The 19,484-nt window shown below is 40.5% G+C and overlaps 1 protein-coding gene across 9 annotated transcripts in view; it reads right to left on the reverse strand.

Moving 5' to 3' along the window:
- Nucleotides 1-19,484, reverse strand: part of COBL (cordon-bleu WH2 repeat protein) — a 159,210-nt gene that overhangs the window by 111,840 nt on the left and 27,886 nt on the right. For all 9 annotated transcript variants that reach the window (XM_062569625.1, XM_062569623.1, XM_062569624.1 and 6 more), the window contains exon 2: nucleotides 1,413-1,619. In XM_062569625.1, the coding sequence (XP_062425609.1) occupies nucleotides 1,413-1,619 (207 nt within the window). The remainder of the gene's footprint in view (nucleotides 1-1,412; nucleotides 1,620-19,484) is intronic.

A 19,484-nucleotide genomic window follows, 5' to 3' on the forward strand; every position in this document is an offset into this window, starting at 1 on the left:
TACATGGCTTATTTGAGGGTTTTAAAAATTTATTTCTAACCTGTTAAAAATAGTTTACCTCCTTCCTCATTTTCCATAATTTCCTACCTCCCGCAGCAGGCTGCAGGTGACCGACATTTACTGCTAACCCTCCATTCCAAGTGCTTGATCCAGCACAGAGGCAGAGCTCTTACTGCCCACATTAGGCACTTGCGACACTTGGATTAGGTGACTGGACTCCTTAGAGCACAAGTAGGAACTTCACTGCTGCCTAAATCAGGGGCACAGACCTCTCATGAAGTTAATGGAGAGAAGTGGGCATCCTCACAGAACAACTGAGAGAACACGAAGATTGTCCAGAGTGCTTAAAATGGATAATATATATACTCCCCTCCACACCCTGAGACGTCTATGGTTTATTTCTGACATAATTTTCATATTTGGTCCAAAAGTTAAAGATTGCAATAAGCAAAATACTCAGCCTCAGTGTACATGACAGGAATGCTAGTGATAAGTACCTGCGAGAGTCAGACGGACTGTTAATTGTAAAGGGATTGGGGGATTTTTTTTTTAAATTTGTTTTCGCCTGTAACTTGTATATTCTTCAAAAAGCCACATGAAATCACTGTTCTTGAAGCGCTCTTGGGGTTTTTTGGGAGGGAAAAAGACAATCCTTTCTAAACATATGGGAAGGATGCACCTCCCTATACAAAATAGCGCAAAAGGACCAGGATGCTTGCATTTGCCAATAAAATATCTGTGTTCTTTGGGTTTTAAGCGTCAACAATTCTTCACTTTCTGTCCTACTTTCTACATCGGCTATATTCTCTCTCTCATTAAGTTTGAATCTCTCTCTCATTAAGAAAATAAAAATAGATTGTATATTTAATAACAGGTATTTTTGAGAACTCCGATAAAAGCACTGCTTTCCTTTAAAACCTTTAACATCACTCTGGTTTTGGCACTGACCCAAACAAGTTACTACCCGTGCCACAGCTCCTTGAGTGGCTGCGTGAACACAGTTTCCTACTAGAAAAATACAGGGAAGAACGAAGTACCAGCTACTATGGGCTGTTGTACACATACCCCCCCCCAGCCATCAAAATACACCCCTTCAACATAGACTAGTAGATTAGATGTGATGAGTAGTTTTATCACCATGCAGGCTTCTACTACTGAAAGCCCCAAATACAAAATAAACACAGACCCTGATTTGTCAACAGGCACCTATGTCCTCCTAATCCGACGTTATCCTGTCTACAGTATATTAACTACTACCGACCACTCACACAGCTGTTCGCTACGTTGACAGAAGTAAGCATAACTGAGACACCCCATCAATGCTGACAGGGAGAGATTAATACTAGTAAGTATGTCTGGAAATGTAAGGTAATGGAAATATTCTGGAAAGAGGGAACTAACCCATGCCTTACCTTCCTTGTACTGTGCTCTTCTGCTCCACACCACCGGGTAAAATGACTGTGAAGTCCACCAATCTGTTAATCATGTTCTCCTTCATGCTCACAAGGCTCTGATCAGCAACCGCAGCTATCTCTGCAGGCGGCTTTTGCTCGCTGTGAATTCTGCTTGCCGTAGAAGGCTGATTTGGTGGAGGAGGAGCTCGAGCTTTCATTCTTCTCCTTAAGAAACAGAGAAAAAAAACAAAATTAACAATTTTTTGTGAAAGGAAGTATAAGACATGTTACTAAAAAAAATACATTCCCTCCAGCCATAATCTCAAATTACTTAGAAAATCTCCTATAACACAAGTCATTTTTCTTTTTCATGCAACTCTGCAGTAGAGTTGCATTTTATTTTTCACCTCTTCCTCTAAAAATACAGTATTTTTTAATGAGGTACTCGCTCCCACTGCCTGCTTTCCATTCCCCACAGGATCAATCAGTTCCATAATTAGGATATGAAATAATCATTATTTTCTTGAATAAGAAACAAGCTCCCACAAAGAGTGGGTCAGAAATACTTGATCCAGTCCAGATGTGACTCAAGAGAGATGTGTATTTACATAAATGCATGTTCCACACAAGTTAAACCTGCAGGAGTAGAGCTCGGTTGAGGCTTCATTCAGCTATACTTGGATTGCTCAGCGTTACACTACTTGAAATATTGTCTCTTCCTCTGCTCTGAAGAAGTAGTATTCGTTTTGGCTCATCTTGCCTCATAGGGAACCACGAGAGGGTCAAATATGAATGATACCACTTCTTGCCGCAGTACAACAGCAGCATAGCTCTCTGCAAATATACTGAAAAGAACTCATTTTCCAGGAGGTGGCTACACATTATGAGCTACCTGCAGAAAAGCTGCATAAACTTGCAAACAATACACTTTACAGGAATCGAAAATCAACAAAAACTCAAAGTTTTACTCCACTGGCAAACAGTCACACAGATAAGCGACAGAGGCATGCTGTTCCACATCTGAAGAGCTGGCCTTACATCAACCACATGTTTAAAAGGATCAATTCTGATGATTAGTATTTCCAGTGACCACTTCTGACTAGATTCAAGTCTAGTTTAAAGTCAGATTTTAGCATAATACAGATGAGAAAAAGCACTAAAATATTTTGAGAATACATATGAAGAGAATACAGGCTTATTATATAACATTCCTATTCATATGAATATTATATAATATTCATATTATATAATATTGCATATTCAGGCTTACTAACTGAATTTAATATGCTTGTTTTTAGGGTACAGAAGGAAAATAATTACGATTTTGCATTTTTTTATGCTGCAAAGAACATAGACACTCAAAAACAGTAATAAAGAAAAATGGCACTAACTCTCCAAAAAAGGCAATGACGAATAAAATCTGTGAAGTTTAGCAGTCAAAAAAGGGTAAAAGCGCGCTCAGAAAACACACATTTTAAAAATTGAACACGATCAGTACTCTTCATCAGCTCATCATCAAAAGACTTGTATTCTCACCAGTGAAAAGACTAAACAATTCGAATTTTCAAAGCAAGTATCTGGCAGACAGCAAAATGAGAATTTCATCACACCAGACATGTTTGGAAATGATCCAGACCCTCCATACAACTAATTAGCACTTGACCTATAACTTCTGTGACATGTTTCAGCTTGTGAAAATCACTATAATTCCTTGAAACTGCATGTTGCAGTGAGAGCTCATCAGGACACTGTAAAACTAGCTATAATGTAGATACTTCCATTTCTATGTGTGCAACAGATATACCTGTGTATTATTGATTATTATAACTACTGCAACACTAACTAGCAATTTTTCTACTACAGGAAAATACCCTGAATATTCATTTTTTATTCTATATATGGTCAGTGAATCATGCAGTCATCAGCAACTACCTTGTAGCTCCTACTCTCCTTCCTGCAGAGGTGATGACAAAAAGTTCAAGACTTTACTGCTTGTTAAACTGGCTTCATTATCTTTATGCCCCTGAACAGAACTGACCTATTGTCCAAAACAGAAAAAAAAATAACAGAAATTAGGATTCATCTTTTGCTCAGATCCCTCCATCCTGTGAGGCAAAGGCAACCTTCCCCAGATACACAGCAGGCTTGGTCACCTTGGCCATGAGCAGTCAGACCTCTACGTTGCATCAGTTTAGGCTCAGTTAACACAGAATCTGGTTCTTCCCAGGCTTCTTCTCTCTCTAGACGTTCATTTGAGCAAAGCTCGTATTTGTTAGCGGATTTTGAGGGACGTGGCAGCTTAGCATGAATCCGTATCACACCAAAGGAGGCAGCTTGGCAATCCTGCACTGTAACCACGTAGGGATTTGAGACCAATTTACAAATTGCCTAATTCTTACCCTCTGTGACAGCAACTGCATCAACATAAGTAGCTACACAGATACACATGCACACACACATAGCTTTCCTATAAGGTTGGGGAAAATCTCCAATACAGTGCTATTGACAGAGTAAAGTAACCAGAGGGTGAGAGAAAAAGAAAAAAATAAATGTCCTGAATCTTGCAGAACTAGTTTTTATCATGATTTACTTGGAATTTTAAATTCCAGCTCTCAAAGCAAACAGAGAGGAAAGAAGGTAATGGTAACAGAATAAGCAGAAGACTGAAAAAGAAAAAACAAAAATCACCGAACTTGAACAGACTTGATGTTTTGAGGGAAAAATAAAGAATGACTGATACTGAAGCCCATAAAGGAGCTGGAAGTGGACTGATGGTATGCTAAATGCATGTTTGCCCCCAGCAATAATATAAAGCATAATCTGCTTTTCTAAAGGGAGGGAACGGGCAAACAAGGTCAGACACCTTAATGCCAATTTATAACTCTGAAAACGGGTGTGCCATTTTTATTTGGCCACTTTTAAAATATTCTTTCCACTCACTTCTACGGTTAATAACCTTATACAAAGCTCTTCAGTGGAGAGAAAAAAAAAATAAATTAAATTAGGCATCATACCATTAAAAGGATAGAGTGTACACAGACCAGTGATGCTTGCTTTACATCCATAAAACGTGTAACAACATGTATTGCTTTTGGCATGGCACAGTCACAGGCTTTTAAATACTATAAACTTCCTTTTCTTTTGTTCAGAAAAGGAGAGTGCAGGTCTGTTCCCTTCACAGAAGTTAGAGAAAGGAAAGGCGAAGACGGTCCCACGTAATCTCTTTAACTCGACAGCAACTCAGGTGACCTTACACGAACTTTTCCACAATACTGACTATATATTCTCCTGAAATACTGCAATTGTTTTAAATGCCTGGTTTTCAATATTTTTTCCAACTGAGAGATTTTGAAAACAACTTCAGTGGAAGTAGATCCCTCTGAAGTTCACATTTGTTGAGCGATACATAGTGCAAGTTTGCTTTTCTTAGTCAACTCTCTGAAATGTCTCAGTAGTAGAAAGTAACTCCGAGGGGCACACGAAGCACAGCCTGAAAATTGCAACTCCAGCTCAGTCCTCGATCTGCAAGTACAGCTGTTTTCGGAGCGTCTCCAACAACTACAGTCAGAACATGCTGAGAAGTCTGTTAGTAATATTGTTTACAAGTCAGAAAAAAAAATATTCAGCTCTTTCTGTCATAGCTATGATGATCCATGATGATCATATAGGACTGAACAGCAGCACTCCACAAGAAAACCTTTTGTTCCTCCACTTAAATAACACACAAAGTGTGTGCTTTAAAACAGCTTTGTTTTAAACAGTTATTTTCCATGCCATAACCACAACTTAACATTCTAGAAATGTTCCATGCCATTCTTTGACACAAACTAAACCAAATTTAGTTTAGCAGCAAGATTTTTTCCAGCTACATTTTCCCCTGTAAACAATATTGCAACATCCATTAATCCCCTACCTGCTATTACTCCACTGATAAAGTCGCAAGGAAGAACACTTTGAACCTGTATGATTTGATTAAGGTTACATGGGACTACTTCAATTCCACCCTTAATACGAAACAGAGTAAAAACAAATGGTTCATTCTAATGCACAGGTTTAAAGTGCCTTTTACTAAGGATTGAAATACCTCATCTCATTGTAATCCAGGCTGAAAAAGAAATGCGTATTGTTGTGAGATAATCAGGCAGAACACCTAAATAACCTACCAGCATTGCTGTCAATCTCAGAATCAAAGTTTTTCAAAATTGAAAAGGAAAAAACAAACAAGCAAACCCAGTAACAAGACCAGGTTTTCTGTAATACAGCAAATACAAGAGCAGAAATGAAGAAAAGTTTCTTCAGACTAAGGAACTTCATGGGACAGTAGCATAAGCCCTTTGGACCTATACTTTATTAGTATGATAACTACAAAGCAATAGGATGCAACCTTGGCTTTATAATCCCATGCTGAGAAAACAGGACTCGTACTTCAAGCAGAAGTGGTCCTGAGACTTCCACCCTCATGGGCAATGACATGCAGGAGACCACCTTCCTTCATATGCAAAAACCTGAAATGATCCTATGCATTTCTACCATGCTCAGAAAGAAATCTGTAACCTTCTCTGCCCTGTAAGAGGAAGATAAGACTTGGTCCCTTGAATATTAATAGTTTAAGAGGAGCTCCACACTGCACTGGTTGAGGCTCAATATAGAACTGAGTCCTACCCATGCTTATTATGGTTCTATTGTTATAATTATTCATTTAAATAATTTTATATTAATTCATTTGGGGAAAAAAAAACCAAAAAAACAAAACACATACCAGTCAAATTGGGGGCAACATTCTCTAGCAGTACGGGACCTTCAACCCAGAAAAATCAATTACAGTCTTTCCAAGGCAGAAGGTTGGAAGACCTGCAGAGGGCTTCTCTGTGACCTTCACATGCATGTCCTGTGCTAAACAGGAGGAATAAACCAACACAAGAATGCTCTAGGATGGGCACGGAACACAAACACAGCGTCCCTTGTGTGGAAAACGGGAGACAATGAAGTAAACGTTCTTGATCTCCAGATGATTGCACTCCTACAGTCTTCCAAGTGGAATTACATGCACAGTGCTGATTGAGAAAACAGCGGATGAATACTTCCAAACACACACAACCTTTGGGAACTTGCATAGCAAAACTAGAAAATCAGTCATGAGGCAGACCTTGTACTCCCAACAATCAAGGCAGACTGTATGAGAGGACCTCGTTTCCAGTAACGTCTAGAAAACGACTCAGCTACCCTTTAAGGAACATTTCTTTGTCACCCTTCATTGTTCATGATAAAGCAAAGAAAATCCAGACCACAGACTGGGGAAGCAGAGACCCTCTATGACAGAATGATCGGTATGCCAAGTTTAATCTTCCTAAGTAAAGTTCTTCCATCTTCAAGATACAGAAGTCCAGAAAAAGTATAGTGCAACTGAAATCTAAATAGAATATTTTTTTAGAATAAAAAGTACATCAAGGATTTTGAATGACATCTAGAAAATGAAATGAATCCCACAATGATGTAGAACAGACACCAGCAAGAAGATGAGCAGATCATGAAAAAGCTTGTAACTGCTATGCAGGCAGGAGCTCATCAGGACAGTTCTGCAAAGTACATTAGAGATCCACTCCACTTTGCCATCTGTAATGTTTAAAACAGACTGATTTAATTTAGTTTTGGCTCTTTATTTGGAGAAAAGGAACAAACATTCTCAATTTTACTTAGTCTAGCAAAGGCAAAATACACTGCTCTATTGCAAATATGTAACTTTCAGCCTTTAGCTGTCTTATACATGGTAAACAAATTACAAATCTAAAATATACGACTTGTTTCATATAGTAACTTATTTCCAGTATTACTTTACAACATTTCCTATTTATATTACAAACATACTACATTTGTTAAACAGCTGAAGTATTCAGCAAAGACCAACACCTAATCAATTACTTCCATGCTGAGAGCACTCAGTGAGGAATTAAGGTTGTCTAGGTTTGTTAGCACTTTTATTTTTGTTTAAACACTGTCTTCAGTGTGAACGCCCTGTCTATAAAGGTACATAATTCTTTTATGCTTTTTTATGTCAAATATTTATTTCAATTTCATACTATTCAAAAAGATCACTTCATTCCTAAGGAAGAATCACACTGACAGGTATGATGAAAATGATTCCCTTATGGGCATGACATAGTCATTCAGAATAGACAAGAAAAAATAATTTGTTTTTGGCAAAGAAATGAAAGTTATTTAATTATATTTTTTCATCTTCTATTTGATTCTACTGATGAGAAACCCTACAGCCTTATGTATTTTAAAAACAGTTTTAATGCCAGAAAAAAAAAATCAAAAATCAAAAGTGAGTTGAGTGAGTGTATTTGTAGAGGAGGAAGCAGGGATGGAAGTACATGATTGAGTTTGCCTATGGGTGAAATTAAGAAAATGAACAAAAACCTCCTCCAAAACTGAGGTAAAACGTTGCACAGTCTAATGAAAGAATTAAAGTTCTTATCATTGTAGATGATTTTTAAACCTTTTGCAAACTTTAGCATTGAACGTTACTAAAAAACAAAAAAGCCCACAGACACTGTGCTTCAGTTTTCCAGGCTCAAATGTGCATGTGAATAAACTCATTATTCTAAATTCACGAATTCAGGGACATATCCCCCAATCTGACCAATTTCAGTGGAAGTCTGAGACACATCCTAGCACAACGGGAGCAATCCGGGCCACTGCTTGTAAAATATTACACAACTGCTGAAGAAGAGAACTGGAGTCCACTTGGCTGGGACTCAGGCTCCTACACTGATACTATTTAGCTGAATGAATGAGAAGTCATCATTTGACAGGAATGCCAAATGATTTGTTACTGTACAGCTGGTGTCCTCAAATATATGTTTTTATGCATCACCCACACTTTTGATCAGGCATGTGTGTGTTCAGTGCATGAGTCATCTTTCAATGACAGACTCATCTTCCTTTCTGTCACTGAGGAGATCCCCCAAAATTTATTTTAAAGAAGCTTACATATCAGTTTCATAAATACCTCTACTTTTAAGGCCACAAGAAATCATTAAACCAGCAATTTGACTTCTTGTATTGCACAGGCTGTGTAATTTCATCGGACTTGCACTTTACTGGGTAAAAGCAAGAATGGAGCTGCACCTGAGGTTGGGCTTTGCACCTTATAAATGCTTTTACTCCCATTAGCCACAGTCATAGCAGGGAGCCCAACAGATCTACATGTATCAGTTCCTAAAATAAAACAAAACGTATAGACAAGCTCTGAAGAATGAGTTTTAAAAAGCAGCCAAATCCCAGGATTTGGGTAGGTGCCTCCTGCAGTGCCCGGACAAGCACTGCGAGGTCTGCCTAATAGCTGTATCACAGGGCTTCTGAGGCACCACCCACGCATTCAGCGTGCAGCACAGAGCACGCTACGAGCCGGGGCCATCAGGTGCAATTACACTGGTTTTGCATTAGTACAGAGACACGACATGGGAAAACAGCTAATGCTGTTTAATTTTTTGCTTCATCTGCTGAAATACAAAGAAAAACAAAAGTCCTTGTGGTTAAAGGCAAGATAGTATAGATGAGTTACTATATTTCGCGTGTTAAATTCCTACGTTTTAACTTGTAGCGCTATTGCATCACTGTGTCAGAGAGATACCAACAGTTTTAACTCTTTAGCCTGGGAGACCCAAAACATCTGCTAGCCATTTGTAGTGCAGTTGGGTACAAGCCTCATCCTCATAAAATGTTTTGCTAGAAACTCAAGATGCATGTTCAGTAAGGACAGCAGAACTTTGCTCCTTTCACAGTGATATCTGATTTGGAAGAAATGGGGGTTGAGAGGTAAAGCTGATAGAGGCAACACAGATACAAGTTTTAGGATGCAAATGCTCAGCCACCAGCATATGAGCTAAGACTATCAACTAGTTTCACAGTGAGTGATACCAAAAGATAGTCAGGCAATGGCTCTTAAAGTCACCTGTAGTGGAATCAGCAAAGAATTAGTGCAAAACATTCAATTACCAGTCCCTCTAAGCCATCCAATCCCATTCTACACCTCACTGGTAGTTTTGACTTCGTCACACTTGCACAGTTTTGTTTTTTTTGCCCTCAGGTTCCAAGCACTGAGCTATTAGTATCATTCAACTCCAAGCAAGCAAAAGGAAAAAAGAAAAAAAGAAAAAGCATTCTGGAAAACACCACATTGCGTTTTCTCATCTGAAATATTATCCAGTTCCTTCAGCTGTGACGCTGTTTAAGTGTACACAAGCTAAACAGAGGGGGCAAGGAGGGAAAAAAAAAAGGTAACTATTTTTATGTTAATGATGTTTAAACACACACACACACACACACACACAGAGGAAGCTCATGCTAACATCCCAAAAGTATGTAAAGCACCATCCAGAACACTACTGCTTGCGCTGTTACACACCAAGTCCAGCTCCACTGCATTATGTTCTCTTCTCTGTGCTCTGAAACCTCCACCAAGCTGATTTAAGGGCATTCGGTTTAGTAAACAGGAGGCTACAACTATGCAAGTAGCCATGCGGAGCAAGTTTGTTGCAGATGATAAGTCCTGTGCCCGAACTGTAAAAATCATGGGGTTAAAATACCATTAGTTGGTGAGACAGCTTGTAAGGTTTCTCTGTATTACTGATGAATTTGTAGTTAGGTTCACATTAGCTAGCTGGACTCTTACTAACCACAATCACCTGTGGGCAAACACTGGTACAAAAAAAAAAAAAAAAAAAGAGGCCACAGTATTTCCAAGCATGCTGGAAAAAACAGTGGCACTGCATCCTCTGCATGTTCGAGAAAAGAACGGATCCTTCAAATACGCTCTGCTACCTGGTAGCAAGGACGCTGCAAGTCTCAACCCACTGTCTCTGCCTGGTGCCCCAAGTTCATGCTCAACTCAAAAACAAAACTCCAAGTCTTGAAAGGCAAGTTAGTAGAACAACCAGACAACACCAACAGGTTTTATTAACACAGAGTAATTACGTTAGTTTATCGTGTTTATTATGAGCAAACCACTGCAAAGCAACAAGAAGATAATCTGTTTCTGCAAGAGGTCAAAGACTAAAGACACACTTTTGCAAGCCTGAGGCTAGCTCGAAATACTCACACTGTACTTTATGCCCTTTAAAATTACAGTTGCTGTGCAGATTTCAGCATGGTTGTCCTTTTTTTAACCTGCTCTTCTCAATAAACAATCACTTTTAATAAAAGTTTATTGCCTAGCAACATTGATTTATAAACTCTGCTACGGTGACTAGTATTATCAATTAGGATACAACCTTAAGGTGCATTTGCAACCCATTGCTGACAAAATGTATCCTGGATTGTGCCATATCTTTGTGCCCACAGACTTTTTATGTCATTACCTTCTATTGAGAATCATTCTTCAGAGCTGTGAAGACTCTGCAGATTAGGGCCCTACTGCAGTAAAGTGCTTTCCTCACTGTTTACAAGAGCTACAAAAGATGAAATAGTTTTGAAAGAAACAGAGAGAAAACAGCATATATAGCTAGTGAAATCCTGCTTTGATTTACCTCACCAGCTAATTCCTAATTTTAATATACATTTACAAACTAGTGGGCACTTCTGGGTGGGGGATGCAGGAAGAAATCACTGAGGTGACTATAGAATAATGTTCCTACTGATACTTATTTTACCTAGAAACACATTTCTGCATCCACCTGATATACAGATGGAGAAGAATTATGTTTATAAAGATTAATTGCTTAAATGAGATCATCTGTAGTACATATTAACACACATTACCACGAGCTGGCATCCCTCTAGAAATGGTGGCAAGATCAGAGCTACTTTGAAAATCCTGCATGCCCTAATGCAAAGAATATGGCATAGATAACTTAAAAAAAATAAATAAATAAAATAAAGGGTGCCCAGGCCAGAGTGGCCTTTGCGCCCTTTGCATACAAAAGAGCTTCCCAAAGCACTAGTTATGTATTTCTAGGAACTCAGTGGAAATGAAATGAATTAACAGCAGCTAGCTACGTGTTTATAGGCTGCTTGCCAGAAGGGTATTTGTGCTCTTACTCAGACCCAGAGCCAAAATCTTTCTTAGGCTAGATGCTGCCCGACAGGAGAGATGGGCAAAGCCCAGCACACATGCCTACGCAAGTCATTTCTTAACCAGCGCTGAGCTGCTGATACACTGCAGGATAGACAAGTAGACACAATTTACCTACTTCAGACTGCCTGATCTTGAACACCAATAAAGACATGAATCCAGTTACTACTTCTTTCTTTCACCCAATTCCTTCATAAATCCTAACTGTGTAGAAACCTACATGTCACAGAAGAAGGTAACATCTGAACTGCAGGGCAAAAAAGTTTTTCTTTAGAGCTAGAACAAATCTTGTAAGAGATCTAACACTGTGTTTTATGAGGTATGTTTTACATTCACTTGCAGAGAAATAAAAGCCAGATGCCAGAACATTCCTTACCCTTTTAATCATCTTTTCATTAGCATTTATAATTTATTCCTAATTCATACTCCAGCACACAGTAAGGACATCACACACGTGTGATTACACATATCAGTATATTAAAAAATGTTAATGAAGCAAATATGCAGTATCAATGACATTAAGATACTCAACTTCAACACAATAGTTTTACTGTTGTCACAGCCCCTAATTATGGGATGCCACAGTTGCTTTTATGAGGGAATTCCACCACTTCATCTGATTTTCTATGTATTTTCCTGGTGCTGTTTTGCTTTAATTAACTTCTTTACAAAAAAAAATAAAGCATATGTTCTTCTTCCAGTTTTAAGATGCTCTATTCTTTCTAAATGGTACAGGAATCAAGTGTTTCTTCACTATAGAATTGAAATTTGAAGATTTTTATTGAGAGCAAATCATAAACTTCATTATAAAGTAACAAAGAGTATTTCAGCATTGCACCAGAGTTAAAGGACCTACATTAATATTAAAAAAAAAAAAAAAAGATGAAGAAGATAGGGAATATAAATTAACACACAAAATTCTCTTTCTTCACACAGATAAATACATTTACAACACTAATCAGTTGGTAGGTAGGGCTATGAAGTTTGATCTTGAATGATCAAGTAAGAACAGAAATGTTTTAATGATTTTTAAATGTAAGCAAAAACACATTTGTTTAGTTAGTTTCCATTTAAAAATTATGTTTAACATACCTTACAGGCATAGTTTGATATCACATCCCTATTTTTTTTTAATGAAATGTAAAATCCCTTAAGTACCACCTAAGCACTTAAAAGCCTCATGAGCAGTAAACTAAAACACCCTAATGAAGGACGTCTTGGTAAATCGGAGCACAGGAATGTCAACACACTCTGAGGGTATCAAATCAAGAAGAGAAGCAGCCAAGTACCTTCCCTCCATACTACACACGTTCAAATTAAGGTGTACAACTGTAAACGTTTTACTGATCTGAGGTACCGATCCAGAACGCAGGAGATGGACAAGAGTCTGGACCACTATGAACTTTATAGAATTTATATAAGCTTATTTAAACAGAGTAAGACCAAGATCTCATCGGCCCAGCAGCGGACTGCTAGTCGAGGAAATGGTGTTACATGTTATAAATGAGCAACGCTACCAGGAGAGCAGAGGAATCTACCACTCAGGAGCTTTAAACAATATTCAAAGATAACATGTCTAATACAGACATGCTTGAGGCTGCGCTGTAAGTGCTGATGGGTCACCACAGCAGTGACCGCAAAGACTGAGCTAGCTTCAAACTCACCATAGCCTGCAAAGCCCATACAAGAAGCAAGATATATTAGACTACTTTGTGACATGGACTACTACAGTTACACTAAAGATGACACAAGGTGCACAAACCTCACGTACAAACAGCAGAAAATACGTTAATTTGGAGTTGGTCTTTTAACCAGGAGAAGAGATCTACATCTGCTTGTCAGAAAGAAACAGCAATACTATATCTGATGTCCTTCAACTTCCTGTCTTGTTGTGACAGACTTTCATAAAATCATAGAATCATTAAGGTTGGAAGGGACCTCTGGAGATCCATCTAGTCCAACCTCCCTGCTCAGCAGGGTCACCTAGAGCATGTTAGACAGGGTTGCATCCAGGCGGGCCTTGAAGATCTCCAGAGAAGGAGACTCCACAACCTCTCTGGGCAACCTGGTCCAGGGCTCCGTCATTCTCACAGGGAGGAGATTCCCCCTCACGGTCAGGCAGAACTTCCTGTGCTTCAGTTTCTGCCCATTGCCTCTTGTCCTGTCACATGGAACAACTGAAAAGAGTTTGTCCCTGTCCCCTTGGCACCTTCCCTTCAGGTACTTGTACACATTGATAAGATCCCCCCTCAATTTTCTCTTCCCCAGGCTGAAGAGGCCCAGCTCTCACAGCCTTTCCTCGTAGGGCAGATGCTCCAGCCCTCTGATCATCCTCGTAGCCCTGCGCTGGACTCTCTCCAGGAGCTCCATGTCTCTCTTGTACTGGGGAGCCCAGAACTGGACACAGGACTCGAGATGAGGCCTCCCCAGGGCTGAGTAGAGGGGCAGGATCACCTCCCTTGACCTGCTGGCAACACTCTTCCTAATGCACCCCAGGAGACCATTGGCTTTCTTTGCCACAAGGGCACATTACTGGCTCAACGTCAACTTGTCATCCACCAGCACTCCCACGTCTTTCTCTGCAGAGCTGCTCTCCAGAAGGTCTGCTCTCAGCTTGTACTGGTGAATGGAGTTATTTCTTCCTAGCTGCAGGACCCTGCACTTGCCCTTGTTGAACCTCATGAGGTTCCTCTCTGCCCAGTTCTCCAGCCTGTCCAGGTCTCTCTGAATGGCAGCACAGCCCTCAGGTGTGTCAGCCACTCCTCCCAGCTTGGTATCATCAGCAAACTTGCTGAGGAGGCACTCTGTCCCCTCATCCAGGTCATTGATGGAGGAATTCAACAGAATGGGAGCCAGTACTGAGCCCTGTGGGACGCCACTAGCCACAGGCCTCCAACTAGACTCCACACCACTGATGAGGACCCTCTGCACTCTGCCTTTCAACCAGTTCTCAATCCACCTCACTGTCCACTCATCTAACCCACACTTCCTGAGCTTATCCAGGATGGTGTTATGGGAGACAGTGTCAAAAGCCTTGACGAAGTTAATGTACACAGTGTCCACTGCTCTCCCCTCATCTACCCAGCCAGTCATTCCATTATAGAAGGCTCTCAGATTGGTTAAGCAGGATTTCCCCTTGGTGAATCCATGCTGGCTACTCCTGACCACCTTCTCCTCCATATGTCTGGAGATGACCTCCAGAATGAGCTCTTCCACCACCTTTCCAGGGATGGAAGTAAGGCTGACTGGCCTATAGTTGCCTGGGTCCTCCTTCTTGCCCTTCTTGAAGACTGGAGTGACACTGGCTTTCTTCCAGTCCTCAGGTACCTCTCCAGCTCTCCAAGATCTTTCAAAGATGATGGTGAGTGGCCTGGCAACAACATCCGCCAGCTCTCTGAGTACCCGTGGGTGCATCCCATCCAGGCCCATGGATTTGTGGATGTCTAGTCTGCCCAGAAGGCCTCTAATCCTATCCTCCTCGATCAAAGGAAACCCTTCCTTCCTGCAGACTTTCTCCCTTACCTCCAGGCTCTGGGATTCTCGAGGGCTGCCCTTAGCAGTAAAGGCTGAAGCAAAGAAGGCATTCAGTAATTTTGCCTTCTCTGTATCCTTTGTCACCAGGGCCCCTACCCCATTCAGTAGTGGGTCCACATTTTCCCTAGTCCTCCTCTCACTGCTGATGTATTTGAAGAAGCCCTTCCTGTTGTCCTTGACATCCCTTGCCAGACTCAATTCCAGCTGGGCCTTAGCCTTTCTCGCAGCATCTCTACATACTCTGACTGCATTCCTATAATTCTCCCAAGTAGCCTGTCCCCTCTTCCACATTCTGTGTATTTTCTTCTTCCGTCTGAATTTGGCCAAGAGCTCCTTGCTCACCCATGCAGGCCTCCTGCCCCTTATGCTGCACTTATTACTCATAGGGATGCACTGCTCTTGAGCTTGGAGGAAGTGATGCTTAGATGCATCAAAAAAGGTGAGAAATTTGATGGAAGCTTTTCTCCATCCTGGAGTACTTGAAGTCTGTGTTCAACTCAGGGTTTTACACGGCAGCTATCCTCTAGGCAGGGTGGTCACAGGGTTTCTCCTCTCTACTCCATCACCAATTCTCATGAGACTTGTAACAAGCTATTATATTAAGCTTCTCTTTCCCTCTGTCAGTTAAACTGAAGTGAAACCCATGGGTGAAATTTGTGAAGAAAACACACGCAAAGAACATCATCAAATAAGCACCACTTTCTAAGAAAATCATGTTAAAATCTTCTGACACTGCATGGTTACACGTGCTTTGCAGGCTGTGCTCAAATAAGGGTGCCGGTCATTTCTGATAGGTGCCACCTGGAAGCATCAAATGAAAACAAAAGAGGGAAGGGATTAATTACAGAATTTCCTCCTTCCCATAACTGATGAAAACCAAAAGAGAGAAACCTTGGATTTGCTGAAGTCTATGGGAATTTTGCCACTGACCCTGGAGAAAGCCAAGTTTTCAGCTTGGCAGGACTTCAGCAGAGCTCAGTTTCACCTCCGTGTTGACAGCACCACTTGCTATTCCCCCGGCTTGCACACAACTTTCACGCATGAGGACAAAGCACAGCACCTGCAGCCTGGCACACAAGAGCAGCTTGGGGGCACTGACAGCCACTGCATGGCATGGCCCACCTCTGGCATACAACTCATCTGCCCTTTCACATCTGCAAAGGCATATTTCTATGTCCTTACCACATTTTTTTTGGAATGGTTAAAAGCACCAAATGTAACTAGTATATCTAAAGAAAAAAAAAATACAAATCCCCAAATTAAACCCCACATGACAACAAGAAAAGCAAGCACAGCCCATTTTCATGCATTACCACCCCTGACTGTACTATTTCCGATTCTAAAATTGGACAGAGAAGTCAAGGAAATCTGAGGACTCAAGAGAAGTCAGAGGGGCCACACCACAACCTCTATGGTCAATCGTCTGATATAGGAAGGTCAGTGGCATAGTGATAATTGGTGAAATTACCAGCATACAGAGAGAGCTTTTTGGGCCAGAGCCTAACAGTTGCTCACTTGACAAATGTTGGCACCGTTCTTCCCAAAGAGAGATGAGGACACTCTCAACCTTCCTGAAATTTATTGGACTTTCCTAGCCAGGAAAATCCTAGATCCACCTTCCAGAGCAAAGTTCCTCAAAATGCTTCTCATCTGCTGAACTTAACACAAACTGAACCTAAACAAAACCTCAGATGACTTGAGGTGGGAGAGAGTTAAATCAACCAAAACAAAAGCAAAAGGACTTGCTTTCCTACCCATGTCAGAGGTGTTCCCACCCAATAGAGAAGCCCAGATGGTGTACAGAACACTGAAAGATTTAAACACACTTTCCTGAAGTCAAAACTGTCTTTAGCAAATAGTAGAGCTCCAGCACTTTTGACAGACCCCTTTGCAATACAAGCTGCCTTTTATTTTGTAACTTAAACAATCTTCCTGACTTCCTTAAGCAAAAGTAATAACTTCAACATATAACCTTGTTTATATGTCAACTATGAGTTATGCTTAAAAAGACATAGTCCTGAGCAAAGGCATGCACAAAAGCTTTTTCCCCCTTCCCATCTCATTTCACAGACAAAATGCAGCAAATCATTATCATTTTATATAAATTAAGCAGACTTCTTTCCCACAAAATTTTACCTTCAAGAGACTTTTGAATTCAGAAAACCATGTCATTCACGTCTGATGTTATGCTCCTGTCAAGCAAGTTAGGTTAGTTAATAATAGAGCCTCCAGTTCAACACCCTGGCAGCACCCAATCTTACTCCAACACACCATATAAAATCTTACACTCAGTGGCTTAACACAGTCATGTACCCCAAAGCAGTGCAGCTCCAGGGCTGAATTAAACAAAAACAGTGGTAGCATTCAATGTGCAAAGCTAGATCCTGTTCTCAGTTTCTTACCAGTACCAAAAGAGAAAATCTCTCCTCTTCAGGCTACCCAGTAAATTCAGGTGGGCCAGTGAACATGCATCTAATTATATGTACGTATGCTTTCCATGAATCATCAACCCAGTCCTGGAGCAGGTAGATAAGGAATAACCAGCCTTAGCTCCACTGACCACTCATTGACCTGAGCTACTGATCAGTGCTGGGCTGAACGGGAAAGTGGGAATTAATCACGGTCAGCCTACAATGAAGCAGTAAGGCAGGGATTTGGATGGATACGGGCACTGGGATCACAAGATTTCCTTCCACATGGCAATACCTACTGCTCAGCACTGAGTCCTAAATCTATTTCTAGTCCTGAGGAAATGACAGCAAATCCCATTCGGGTTACGACTGCGAGCTAATCCCACCCCTATCCCTCAGGAGCAACACAGCTGAATGAGCACTGGCGACTCACACCGATGCAGGCAGGCTGCGATGTTTTGTGGCAGTGCCCTTCCAGGGAAGGGAAAGCCTCCCATAGCCAGAGGCCTCAGCTGTGCATGCCGTAACTGGGAAGAGACCAGGCACCTTCAGCAAAGCCTACTTCCCCCTTACCCAAGTTATAATACACATATGCATTTATTGCGGTATGAACACTACTGGGCTACATATCATCATTTCTGCTTGTGAGCCAGGAGTAATCCATGAAGAGTAGTATTAAATATTTTATAGAGTTGCATGCATTCCTTAGACAAAGCAACACTGCTCAGAAATAGCTTAATTTTTTATGTAACTCCTGATACAATACTTCTCAATTGTACTTTGAAAAAAGAAATGATTAGAGACGTCCACTGACAAAGGCAGGAGCAAAACGAGCTGACCACTCCCTGGGGCAATACAGAAGGGTGCCACTGAGCACTATTGGCAAAGAAAGGCTGCATCCAACTCAGAATACGGCCACATCCCCCAAATCAGGGAGCAGGATCAGCCAGCAAAAGGCTGTGTTCGGTAAAATGCTACACCAAGTTTTTTCCTCCCACATTGACCATTATTCCATGCAAAAAATATTACCATGCAGTAACAGAAGACATAAGAGTTCTGCAATCATCTGTGTGTCATCACTGCCCACATTCAGAACTAGGAAAGATACCGGAGGTATTAAAGAACCATTGAGTCATTTGTTGACAATACTATCAATATCAAATCCTCATTAGAAGATTTGCTGTTTTTGACACAGCAGTTGGCCCATAGGCTAGGTAACCAGAGCGGACAGAAACTTTTGGCAAGCTTGTGTCTGAAAAACTGTTTCCTGCTGTCAAATATTGTGTATTTTCAGCATTTTATATGAGGCAGCAGAAGAATACCTGGAAGCAGATGCCTCCTAACGCATACTGACACAAGCATGAGCTTCACATAAGCAGTAATATCAAAAGTCTACCCTGAGCAAATCAAACATATACACACAGAGTATCCAAAATAACATATGCAAGTAGTCCCATTTCTCTGTCAACATCTCAAGACTTCTCAATGTGCCAACCTTACTCCAATTATCCTGACCATACTCCTATTAAAAGTAAGCTAAGTTTTATAGACTTCCTTGGTCATAGGATTAGGTCCAGCAAGATGGGGTAGGAGAAAAATGAGAAATTCATTTCACTACTGCCTCTTCCATCAAAATCAATAATGAATTAAAAGTTTAATCTTTCACTGAATACCTGGCATGTTGATAGTCTTGGCAAATGAGAACCAAATTAAACATATATGAATGGTGTCACATAACAAGCTTAATCACTTATTTTTAAACTTTGAAGAATCAGAACAATTGAAAATATCTGGGTTGGGCTTACTGAGTAATTCTACACACCCTTTTCATGCACTCAGTATGCATAGCTAGTAGTAATACATGGCACTGAAAAGAGAGAAGAAATCTAAAACAAAAAGATAAAAAAGAAAGAAATTCTTCCTCTATTCATGATATTAATAAGAAAATACCATGTAGCATATTACTGTTTTTCATTCCTGCTGCAGGAAGGGATGGGACAGACTTAAGCCTCGGAAGAACTGTATGCAATCCTAATATTTATGCAAAGAATTAGCACTAGCATGAAGACA

The sequence above is a fragment of the Rhea pennata genome, chromosome 2, assembly GCF_028389875.1.
Source record: "Rhea pennata isolate bPtePen1 chromosome 2, bPtePen1.pri, whole genome shotgun sequence".
NCBI classification, from domain to species: Eukaryota; Metazoa; Chordata; class Aves; order Rheiformes; family Rheidae; genus Rhea; species Rhea pennata.